At 52.3% G+C, this 12,491-nt stretch overlaps 1 protein-coding gene across 1 annotated transcript in view; it reads left to right on the forward strand.

Annotated features, from left to right (window-relative positions):
- LOC115464891 (zinc finger SWIM domain-containing protein 4-like) overlaps nt 1-11,838 on the forward strand; it is a 19,339-nt gene extending 7,501 nt beyond the window's left edge. Inside the window, exons 2-4 of the mRNA XM_030195264.1 lie at nt 6,829-6,989; nt 7,772-7,853; nt 9,969-11,838. Coding sequence (XP_030051124.1) covers nt 7,781-7,853; nt 9,969-10,816 — 921 coding nt within the window. The 5' untranslated portion in view covers nt 6,829-6,989; nt 7,772-7,780 and the 3' untranslated portion in view covers nt 10,817-11,838. The remainder of the gene's footprint in view (nt 1-6,828; nt 6,990-7,771; nt 7,854-9,968) is intronic.
- Nucleotides 11,839-12,491: the final 653 nt, after the last annotated feature.

Raw genomic sequence — 12,491 nt, forward strand, 5'->3', positions numbered from 1 at the left:
CGGCGCCGAGACATCGGATAGCTGCATCGACGTCGGTGGTACCAGGACCTCGTCTGCTGATGTCGTCGGACGGTGGTGCATCGGGTGGAGTGCAGGTGAGGGCTGTCCATTCCCCTGCTGGTGGCGGTGAGCCCTCGGGTGGGTCTCCTCCTACCCTGAGGGCTCCTGCGGTACAGCCCCCCCGAGATCGACCTTCTTCAGTCTCGGCCCCGAGGAAGCGACGGATGGATTCGACGTCCTCCTCGTCGGTGCCGGGGAGCTCCGGTGACATGCTTCGGAAGAAATCGAAGAAGCATCGACACCGGTCTCCTCCCCGTGTCGGCACCGAGAGCTCTGGGTCGCCGAGGGATTCGGCACCCAGCAGGCATCGGCACCGAGAGGACCGCTCACCCTCTGTTCAGGAGGTGTCGATGCGCTCCGCTCTGGACAGCCCGGAACAGCCTCCACGCCCGGAACAGGTTCTGACGTCGACGCCTGCATCGACCTCTCAGCCTTTCTCCGCAGCCACTCTAAACGAGAGCCTCCGGGCCGTTCTCCCAGAGATTCTGGGAGAGCTGTTGCGCCCTACCCCTCCGGTACCGGCGGTGCTTGCGCCTCCGGTACCGTCGAGCGTGGCGCCGGCTGGCCCATCGCCCAGGTTGAGGTCCCCGACGTCGGTACCGCGTGCGGTGCCGACCGCGGCCACCTCCCAGGAAGGCTCCCCGACTACGTCGGCGGAGGGAGCTTCGCCGATGCGGGCCAGGGAGTCTACCTCTCGACGCCCCCATCGTGGACGTGGCTCCACAGAGTCGAGCAGGGCGAGGTTGCAGACACAGGTCCGTGAACTTGTGTCTGACACCGAGGGTGAGGCCTCGTGGGAGGAAGAGGAAGATCCCAGATATTTCTCTGACGAGGAGTCTGAGGGTCTTCCGTCTGATCCCACTCCCTCTCCTGAGAGACAGCTTTCTCCTCCCGAGAGTCTGTCTTTTGCCTCCTTTGTCCGGGAGATGTCTACGGCCATCCCCTTCCCGTGGTTGTGGAGGACGAGCCCAGGGCTGAAATGTTTGAGCTCCTGGACTATCCTTCTCCACCTAAGGAAGCGTCCACTGTTCCCTTGCACCATGTCCTGAAAAAGACATTGCTTGCGAACTGGACCAAGCCATTAAGTAATCCCCACATCCCCAAGAAGATCGAGTCCCAGTACCGGATCCATGGGGACCCAGAGCTGATGCGCACGCAGTTGCCTCATGATTCTGGAGTTGTGGATCTGGCCCTAAAGAAGGCTAAGAGTTCTAGGGAACATGCTTCGGCGCCCCCGGGCAAAGACGCTAGAACCTTAGACTCCTTTGGGAGGAAGGCCTACCATTCCTCTATGCTCGTGTCCAAGATCCAGTCTTACCAGCTCTACACGAGCATCCACATGCGGAACAATGTGCGGCAGTTGGCGGGCTTGGTTGATGCTCTTCCCCCCGAGCAAGCCAAGCCTTTTCAGGAGGTGGTCAGGCAGCTGAAGGCGTGCAGAAAATTCCTGGCCAGAGGAGTTTATGACACTTTTGATGTTGCGTCCAGGGCCGCTGCTCAAGGTGTGGTGATGCGCAGGCTCTCATGGCTGCGTGCCGCCGACATGGAGAATAGACTCCAGCAGCGGATTGCGGACTCGCCTTGCCGTGCGGACAACATTTTTGGCGAAAAAGTCGAACAGGTGGTAGAGTCTCTCCACCAGCGGGACACCGCATTCGACAAGTTCGCCCGCCGGCAGCCTTCAGCTTCTACCTCTACAGGTAGACGATTTTTCGGGGGAAGGAAGACTGTTCCCTATACTTCTGGCAAGCGTAGGTACAATCCTCCTTCCCGACAGCCTGTGGCCCAGGCTAAGCCCCAGCGCGCTCGCTCTCGTCAGCAGCGTGCGCCTCAGCAAGGCCCCGCGGCTCCCCAGCAAAAGCAAGGGACGAGCTTTTGACTGGCTCCAGCAGAGCATAGCCGACATCCAAGTGTCCGTGCGGGGCGACCTGCCAGTCGGGGGGAGGTTGAAAGCTTTTCACCAAAGGTGGCCTCTCATAACCTCCGACCAGTGGGTTCTGCAAATAGTCCGGCAGGGATACACCCTCAATTTGGCCTTAAAACCTCCAAATTGTCCACCGGGAGCTCAGTCTTACAGCTTCCAGCACAAGAAGGTACTTGCAGAGGAACTCTCCGCCCTTCTCAGCGCCAATGCGGTCGAGCCCGTGCCATCCGGGCAAGAAGGGCTGGGATTCTATTCCAGGTACTTCCTTGTGGAAAAGAAAACAGGGGGGATGCGTCCCATCCTAGACCTAAGGGCCCTGAACAAATATCTCGTAAAAGAAAAGTTCAGGATGCTTTCCCTGGGCACCCTTCTCCCCATGATTCAGCAAAACGATTGGCTATGCTCTCTGGACTTGAAGGATGCCTACACACACATCCCGATACTGCCAGATCACAGACAGTATCTGCGATTTCAGCTGGGCACACGCCACTTCCAGTACTGTGTGCTACCCTTTGGGCTCGCCTCTGCGCCCAGGGTGTTCACAAAGTGCCTAGCTGTGGTAGCAGCGGCGCTTCGCAGGCTGGGGGTGCACGTGTTCCCATATCTCGACGATTGGCTGGTGAAGAACACATCCGAGGCAGGAGCCCTGCAGTCCATGCAGATGACTATTCGCCTCCTGGAGCTACTGGGGTTTGTGATAAATTACCCAAAGTCCCATCTTCTCCCAGTGCAGAAACTCGAATTCATCGGAGCCCTGCTGGATTCTTGGACGGCTCGCGCCTATCTCCCAGAGGCGAGAGCCAACAACTTGTTGTCCCTCGTCTCGCGGGTGCGAGCGTCCCAGCAGATCACAGCTCGGCAGATGTTGAGATTGCTGGGCCACATGGCCTCCACAGTTCATGTGACTCCCATGGCCCGCCTTCACATGAGATCTGCTCAATGGACCCTAGCCTCCCAGTGGGAGCAGGCCGCTGGGGGGTCTAGAGGACGTGATCCACCTGTCCACGAGTTTTTCTCGAATCCCTGTATTGGTGGACATTTGCTCCAATTTGACTCTGGGACGTCCCTTTCCAATTCCTCAGCCACCAAAAAGTGCTGACCACGGATGCGTCTCTCCTGGGATGGGGAGCTCATGTCGATGGGCTTCACACCCAATGGAACGGTGGTCCCTCCAAGAAATCGAGTCTACAGATCAATCTTCTGGAGTTGCGAGCGATCTGGAACGCTCTGAAGGCTTTCAGAGATCGGCTGTCCCACCAAATTAATCCAAATTCAGACAGACAACCAGGGTTGCCATGTACTATGTCAACAAGCAGGGGGGCACCGGGATCTCGCACCCCTTTGTCAGTGAAGCCGTCAGCATGTGGCTCTGGGCTCGCCGTCAAGGCATGGTTGCTCCAAGCCACATATCTGGCAGGCGTAAACAACAGTCTGGCCGACAGGTTGAGCAGGATTATGCAACCTCACGAGTGGTCGCTCAATTCCCGTGTAGGTGCGACAGATCTTCCAGGCGTGGGGCACCCCCTGGTGGATCTCTTCGCATCTCAAGTGAACCACAAGGTCCCTCAGTTCTGTTCCAGGCTTCAGGCCCACGGCAGACTGGCGTCGGATGCCTTCCTCCTGGATTGGGGGGAGGGCCTCCTGTATGCTTATCCTCCCATCCCTCTGGTGGGGAAGACTTTGTTGAAACTCAAGCAAGACCGAGGCACCATGATTCTGATTGCTCCTTTTTGGCCGCGTCAGATCTGGTTCCCCCTTCTTCTGGAGTTATCCTCCGAAGAACCGTGGAGATTGGAGTGTTTTCCGACCCTCATCACGCAGGACGAAGGGGCTCTTCTGCATCCCAACCTCCAGTCCCTGGCTCTCACGGCCTGGATGTTGAGGGCGTAGACTTTGCCTCTTTGGGTCTGCCAGAGGGTGTCTCCCGCATCTTGCTTGCTTCCAGGAAAGACTCCACCAAGAGAAGTTACTTCTTTCATTGGAGGAGGTTTTGCCGTCTGGTGTGACAGCAAGGCCCTAGATCCTCGCTCTTGTCCTACACAGACCCTGCTTGAATACCTTCTGCACTTGTCTGAGTCTGGTCTGAAGACCAACTCCGTAAGAGTTCACCTTAGTGCAATCAGTGCATACCATTACCAAGTGGAAGGTAAGCCGATCTCAGGACAGCCTTTAGTTGTTCGCTTTATGAGAGGTTTGCTTTTGTCAAAGCCCCCTGTCAAGCCTCCTACAGTGTCATGGGATCTCAATGTCGTTCTCACCCAGCTGATGAAACCTCCTTTTGAGCCACTGGATTCATGCCATCCGAAGTACTTGACCTGGAAGGTCATTTTCTGGGTGGCAGTTACTTCGGCTCGTAGAGTCAGTGAGCTTCAGGCCCTGGTAGCCCAGGCCCCTTACACTAAATTTCATCACAACAGAGTAGTCCTCCGCACTCACCCTAAGTTCCTGCCAAAGGTCGTGTCGGAGTTCCATCTGAACCAGTCAATTGTCTTGCCAACATTCTTTCCCCGTCCTCATTCCTGCCCTGCTGAACGTCAGCTGCACACATTGGACTGCAAGAGAGCATTGCCTTCTACCTGGAGCGGACACAGCCCCACAGACAGTCCGCCCAATTGTTTGTTTCTTTTGATCCCAATAGGAGGGGAGTGGCTGTAGGGAAACGCACCATATCCAATTGGCTAGCAGATTGCATTTCCTTCACTTACGCCCAGGCGGGGCTGGCTCTTGAGGGTCATGTCACGGCTCATAATGTTAGAGCCATGGCTGCGTCGGTAGCCCACTTGAAGTCAGCCTCCATTGAAGAAATTTGCAAAGCTGCGACGTGGGCTTCTGTCCACACATTCACATCCCATTACTGCCTGCAGCAGGATACCCGACGCGACAGTCGGTTCGGGCAGTCAGTTCTTCAGAACCTGTTTGGGCTTTAGGATCCAACTCCACCCCCCGAGGGCCCTGTTTGTTCTGTTCCAGGCTACACTCCCAGTTAGTTGGTAAATTTTTTAGGTCAATCTCTGTTATGTCCTCGCCGTTGCGAGGCCCAATTGACCATGGTTGTTGTTTTGAGTGAGCCTGGGGGCTAGGGATACCCCATCAGTGAGAACAAGCAGCCTGCTTGTCCTCGGAGAAAGCGAATGCTACATACCTGTAGAAGGTATTCTCCGAGGACAGCAGGCTGATTGTTCTCACCAACCCGCCCGCCTCCCCTTTGGAGTTGTGTCTTCCCTTGAAGTGTATTGTCTTGCTACATACTGGACTGGCCGGCTCGAGCCGGTTTCGGGTGGGAAGACGGCCGCGCATGCGCGCGAGGGCTAGCAAAGGACTTTGCTAGTGAAGTTTCCGATTGGAGGGGCTGCCGTGGACGTCACCCATCAGTGAGAACAATCAGCCTGCTGTCCTCGGAGAATACCTTCTACAGGTATGTAGCATTCGCTTCAGTGTCACATAATACCAGTGAAACACCTAATAAGCAGCATTAGAACATTCAAATAACACAGATACAATACACTGTCAGCATATTACCAATGAAACACCTAACAGGGCCGGTTTTAGACAGAGGGGGTCCCCCTCCCCACTACTGCTGCCACATACGAAACAACTTTAAATGACTTCTTCGCACACAAAACAAAGACAGGCCTTCACCAAATACAGAACAAGGGATCAGAAATTAGAAAAATGGAAATATGAACACCAAAACTGAAACCTGGCAATACTGTAACACTAAAGAAATAAAAACAGAAATGCACTTCCTTTTTTATTGAACATAATTGGTAGTATCACTACGGGGGAGGGGGGGGCTGTGTCATTCCCTCACTTTGGGCTCAGACTCCCCAAAATTAGCCATCACCCATGCTGTGGCTGGCAGGGATCCCCAAACTGTGCCAGCTGAAGACCACCTCCTCTGGTCCGGCAGCCAGAGCTCTGCAGCTGGTGGCTTATGTTCTCAAGCTGCTGCTGCCGCCATTGCTACCCCCCCATACAGGCTCAGTTTTCATGTATGCAGAAAAACCAAGTATTTACAGGTGTGGGTCAGCAGTGGTAGCAACAGCTCAAGGACACTGCCACTGGCTACAGAGCTTGGAAGAGTTCTGGCTGTCAGAGCAGCAAAGGAAGAAGAAGTCTTCACCTGCTAGTTCAGCAGTTCCCTATCAGTTAGTAGCACACATGAGTGCACATCTCCCACAGAACCAGAGGAATGTCAGATGGTGGGGACAGGTGTAAAACACTGAAATACATGAAAGTGTCCCTTCCTTAATGAAAATGCCCAAGGCTGGTTTACATAAACACTCAGACATTAGTGTGATGGAGACGGCAGCCAAACAGCACAGAGAGAACAAAATCAGGTCATCGAGCTGTGGCCCTGTTAAATGGAAGCTTCTGTTGTGGAGAGGGAGGAGGGAAGAGGGCAGCATGGCAGTTAATGCTGGAAGACACCTGCAGGTGGAAATTTAATGTTAGCATGAAGCTGTGAGTGTGACAGGCCTTTGAACTGAACTCTGGAAGAGGTAAGCTTCTTCCCACTTTTTAGATTACAATGTAAATCACCGTGAATCCCTACTGGAACAAGTATGTAAAACCCAGATTAGATTAGGTGTAGATTCTCTTTCAATCATAGTGAGTTAAGGGGGGGGGGGGGGTCTTGGAAGAGCAGATCCTATGTCTGTGCAGAGAGCACTGGGGGCTGGGCATGGAAGAACAGGTCCTGCCTAGGGGACTCTGAAGAGAAGACCCTGGGAGAGTTAAGTCTCCAAAGATTCTTTTGGGCAGTAGCTGATGAGAAGCCCATCCTTCCTGCAGGAGCACTGAACTAATTGCCCCCCTGCCCTTTCTTCCCCTTCCTGCAGGAGACCCTGAGTGGTTGCACACTGTGCTGGCATCGATTCAGCAGAACATACATTCACCAGCACTGCTCTTTAAGCTTGCGCAGGATGCTTGTAAGACAGCTACGCCTGCCAACGCCCCACCAGACAGCACCCTGCTGAATCTGTCCTTGGAGCTGGGCCTACAGGTAAGACCCTGAGCAAGAGGTGAGAGACGGAGATCTGATAAACAGGGCTCATTCAAGACTTGTCTGCTTAACTATGATGTTTAATTTTCACACCCCTCGCAGCAGCTAAATTATATTTGCATAACTCAAAAGCTGTGTGTCAAATAGGTGTACATAAGTTCAGAGGAGGTTGGAGGTGTCCCGGTTGTGTTCATAAGTTTGTGCGCTCCGTGCTTGTACGCCATGTAACATTAATCGCATAATTGTAGACCATCCTGAGTCATCGGAATAAGCTACCTACTTGTTAGCTTCTTGTGTTTGAAACCTTCACCCCCTCCAATTTTTTTGGCTGCACAAAATTTAGCTGAATCCAGAATGTTTTTGCAGTAGCACAGTTAAGAGTTTTAGCCAGACAACTCTGGTCATGTCCTGCACCTATTCTAAAATAAAGTGGATATCGTCATGCAGTTGGATTTATTCACTTTTACCCAGGTAAATGCTGCCGAGCTTTGTTCAGCAAGATTTACCTGTATGTTCAGTGGCAGACTAAAATTGGATTAGATAGAAACATAGAAACCATACAGCCTATCCATGCCATCTACTCTCCCTTCCAGATCCTGTGTACCTGTCCCAAGCTTTCTTGAATTCAGATAGTCAGTCATAGAAACTAGATTAATGTTCCTCCCCTCTATGAAGATGGTGAGGTGTGGGTGGCACAGGGAGGTGCACACTTTGGGGGCGTAGTATGGCATGAGGCAGAAATACTGTTTAATACACAGAATATTTGGGGTCTCTCTTTACAGGTAGTGCGAATGACACTGACCACCATGACCTGGCGGCGGCGGGAGATGGTCCGGTGGCTTGTCAGCTGTGCCACAGAGATCGGTAAGAGCTGAAAGGACTCCTACAGGGACATCCCCACCACTCCTCCCATCCAGCAGTTGCTCCTTGCACTCTTGTGCTGCATCTAAACCTTCACTGGGGAAAGATCAGCGTTCTCCCTCCTCCTCCCCCCCCCCCCCCCAGTGGGTGTTGGGAGGCTGGTCTTTTCTTTCCTATTCCCATCATGCCTTTGGCTGGTGTCATGAATATTCACAATCATACAGGAATTATATTCTTACAGCAGACACTGTCTCATTTAACAAGAGGCAATGTGGGCAGGTGTGTTTCTGTGATTTGGATCCTGTTCACTGCTCTGCATACAGGTCTTGCAAGTATCTGTCTTGTCTCCCATAACTGAAGACAGTAGTCCAGACTGCAATTACACTTAGAGGCAGATGCACTAAAGCTAAATGAGCCTTTAATGACCCTCCAACGAGGAAAATTTGATCCGTTGCATGCATCAAAGGGCTTTTACCGAGGAAGCCAGCAGCTAACGAAAACGGAATGGAGATGAGCAATTAGTGTGAAAATCCCATTGAAACGACATGCACTAACCTTTTCCGATTGGCTTTACGCAGGAAAAAGGCAGGAAATCTAACGAGAGGTCTGGACCTCTCGTTAGGACAGCTCTGTGCCAGGAAAAATAGAAAAGTGAAAAAATAAACAAACTTTGAGCCAATCCCAGCGCATTAGCAGAGCTAAAAGCGCTGTGATTGGTCCAAAGGACGTCAGAAAACACATCAAATAAAAAAGGATCGGGAGGGGGCAAGGGCGCTCATCAGGAGCGTCCTGTATGGACGGCCTTGCCCCCCCCCCCCCCGCTGCTCCCCACTTTCCGCCGCTCCCCCCCCCCCCCGAAAAAGCAAAATGCTAGCTGCCCCGGTCCCCCTCCCTTCCCTTCCTGTTCCTGTGTTCTGCAGAGCTAACTCCGCCTCCCGTCATTCTTTCGCACCGTGCCCCGCCCCCGCTGCCCCCCCTGAGGTCGACTACGCTGCTCCCCCCCTCCACCGAGACCCCCCTCCCTATTAACGACCCGAGCAGCGCCTCTCACCTCTTTCAGAAGCGCTGCACGGGCAGGAAGATCTATTGTGTTGGTTGTAGAGTCTCCATGACGTCTCTTCTAACCTGGCCCAGGCCCCACCTCCTTCTGACGTACTGGGCCAGGTTAGAAGAGACGTCATGGAGACTCTACAACCAACACAATAGATCTTCCTGCCCGTGCAGCGCTTCTGAAAGAGGTGAGAGGCGCTGCTCGGGTCGTTAATAGGGAGGGGGGTCTCGGTGGAGGGGGGGAGCGGCGTAGTCGACCTCAGGGGGGGCAGCGGGGACGGGGCACGGTGCGAAAGAATGACGGGAGGCGGAGTTAGCTCTGCAGAACACAGGAACAGGAAGGGAGGGGGACCGGGGCAGCCAGCTAGCATTTTGCTTTTTCGGGGGGGGGGGGGGAGCGGCGGAAAGTGGGGAGCAGCGGGGGGGGGGGGGGGGGCAAGGCCGTCCATACAGGACGCTCCTGATGAGCGCCCTTGCCCCCTCCCGATCCTTTGTTTTTGGATTTTGCTGACCGGGTAGCCACGTGTATGTGTTGTGGCTTTTTTTTTTGTTTGTTTTTACGTTTGCAGCATGCGCAGAGCAGCCAGCAAAACGCTTGGCTGCTCTGCGCATGATTTAGGGGCCGATTACCGATGTGTATTGTGATTCTTTGATACATTGTACGTTTGAATACCGATCTGAGCATGTGTGACTTTTTTTTGGTGCATTCTTCGTTTTTTAAAATCATTAGGGACTTTAACGATTTCGATTTTTTTACGTTTGGTTGCTGCATCTGCCCCTTAGTACATTTCTTAAATCTACCTCTGGGATCTCCTGAACAGAAAAGGGAAGGAACTGATCTCAGATATCAGTGTGATGACACATTCATACTTCTGCTCTCACTGCCGGCCACACAGAGAACAAATGAGCATAAAGAATCGAGCATTAGTGAAAGAAAATGGAATAGACAAGGTTTGTGTCTATTTAAGACTCCCGAGTGGCCCTCAGCAGTTTATTTGTGTACCCCTCCCCCCTCCCTCTATGATGTAATGCCTTTGGTTCATTTCTCACCCTGCTGTTTCTTTGCAGGAGTCCAGGCTCTGATGAACATTATGCAGAACTGGTGCTCGCTCTTTACCCCCATCGAAGCCACTACGATAGTGGCAGTGACGGGCACCACCCATGCTACACTACTGCGGCTGAATCTAGACTTTGCGCAGCGGGAAGAGATCTGTAGCTGTGCCCGAACTGTCGCTGTGCAGTGCGCAAGGAGGGACCCTCAGAACTGTGCTCTGTCTGCCCTGACGCTATGTGAGAAGAACCACGCTGCCTTCGAGGCTGCCTACCAGATTGTACTTGAGTCGGCGAATGCTGGCATGGGCCACTCGCACCTCTTCACAGTGGCACGATACATGGAGCATCGTGGTCTGCTTCTGCGTGCCTACAAACTAGCCACCCTGGCACTCTCCCACCTCAATATCGCCTTCAACCAGGACACGCATCCAGCTGTGAATGATGTGCTGTGGGCCTGCTCCCTCAGCCAGTCGTTGGGAAAGAGTGAGCTGGCCGCACTAGTACCACTGGTGATCCAGAGTGTGCAGTGTGCACCAGTGCTCTCAGACATCCTGCGACGCTGGACCTTGCCTTCTTTGCCCAGCCGCAGGAGCGCCGGCAAGATTCTGAGCACGGACAAAGCCCCGCTCTGCCAGCTGCTGGATGCGGCTATTGCTGCCTACATCAGCACCACCCACTCACGGCTCACTCACATCAGCCCACGACACTACACAGATTTCATTGATTTCCTGTGCAAAGCACACGAAACCTTCCTCCTGGCTCCCAATGGCCACCTGCAGTTCAGCCAGTTCCTGGAGAACTTGAAGCAGACTTACAAGGGCAAAAAGAAGTTACTGCTGTTGGTACGAGAGCGCTTCGGCTGAGCTCACCTCACTTTATCATTAACCTTTACTAGATGGGTTTTATTGTCTACTATTTATTTATTTAAATGACCTGAAGAGGAGCACAGAGGACGTAGATTTACTTGTTTTTAAACTGCAGTGAGAAATCTTCAGTGTTAACTATCCACAGGACACTTCGACAACTTGAAGGAGCACAAAGGAGGAAAAAGGTGGGAATTCCTGGTCTCTGTTCACAGGAAAAGAACAGGGGCCTGGGGAATCCCAGCAGTCGGTGGAGGGAGGAGGAGGAAACAGATCCTCAGTGTATAGGGTGGGGAGAGAGAAGAGGAATCGCCCAGCCACCTCCTCGCTGGCCCTCTCCTCCTAATCGGCTGTGATACCGAGGTCATTTCTGCCTAAGTGCATTCCTCTGCCCTGCAGCCCTCAAGCAATAAAATGTCTTTTCCTCGAAGGGCGAGGGTTAGGGGTTGGCAGGATCTTTAATGCTCATAACATGAAGTTTATTATCCTAAGCATAGCAATGTGTATGTATGAAGAAAGATGTGAATTCTTCCGTGTCCTTTCTCTCTCCTTTTTGTAAAGGAATGGGGGAGCTCTCTGTCCCCACCCCATGAGCAAAACTCTTGTCCTTAGCAGCAGGTATTCCCACCCTGCCACTCTCCCGCCTGATTCTGGAGAGAGTGTCCAGTTTCAACAATACACCTCACTCCCCTGGGCCCTCCAGCTTATACCTCACACTGCAACCAGTCGGAGGACCCTGAGCCCCAACACCCTACCCCTCAGCCTGTACTCAGGAACACTGCTCTGCTTTTGACTCTTCCCATCGTCCTGATCGATGGAGGACCTGATATCGGAGCATCCAGTGAAATAGGAAGGAAATGTCTGCTGATACTTAGAAGCGTTTGGGTTCATGTGCTGTTTGAAAAATCTGCTAGCCAGTTTTTATTTTCTGCTTTTTTGCTTTCTGATTCCAATACAATGTGTTTTGTTTTTCTATTTAATTTTGTGTTTTTGTAAAGTAAAAGTATAAGATAAAAGACAGTTTCTGGAATTTTTCCAGTGTCTTGTAATGGGTGGAATAGTCTTCATTCAGGCATTGGTGACAGTGAGCATTTACATGTGTGATGATGTCTATTGATTACCAGTGACTTCAAAGTAGAGCACGTGGAGATGGGGATTTAATGAGACACCTACACCTAATTCCTATTAGTTGGTGAAAGATAGGCTGATGTGTTGGATGTTTTTTTTTTTTTTTATTTGTACCCCGCACTTTTTCCCACTCATTGCAGGCTCAATGTGGCAGGCAATGGAGGGTTAAGTGACTTGCCCAGAGTCACAAGGAGCTGCCTGGGCCGGGAATCGAACTCAGTTTCTCAGTTCCCCAGGACCAAAGTCCACCACCCATTATTCTCTCACTTCAGAAACTGCTGTGGGAGAGACTCTGGGCCAGATGCACTAAACTTAACGAGCCATTAACGAGCAAGTAGTAAACCCTGGCATGAACTAAAGACTTTTTTCTGACGACGGTAGCAGCTAACGAAAACGGAGTGCAGATGAGCAAATTGTGTAGAAACCCTATTGTAATGAGATGCACTAACCTTTTCCGATTGCCTTAACGCTGGAAAATCTAATGAGAGGTCTGTACAGGATAAAACTTGGCCCAAAGTAACAAAAAAAAAAAAATTGGGGAACAAAA

Source organism: Microcaecilia unicolor, chromosome 3 (assembly GCF_901765095.1).
Source record: "Microcaecilia unicolor chromosome 3, aMicUni1.1, whole genome shotgun sequence".
NCBI classification, from domain to species: Eukaryota; Metazoa; Chordata; class Amphibia; order Gymnophiona; family Siphonopidae; genus Microcaecilia; species Microcaecilia unicolor.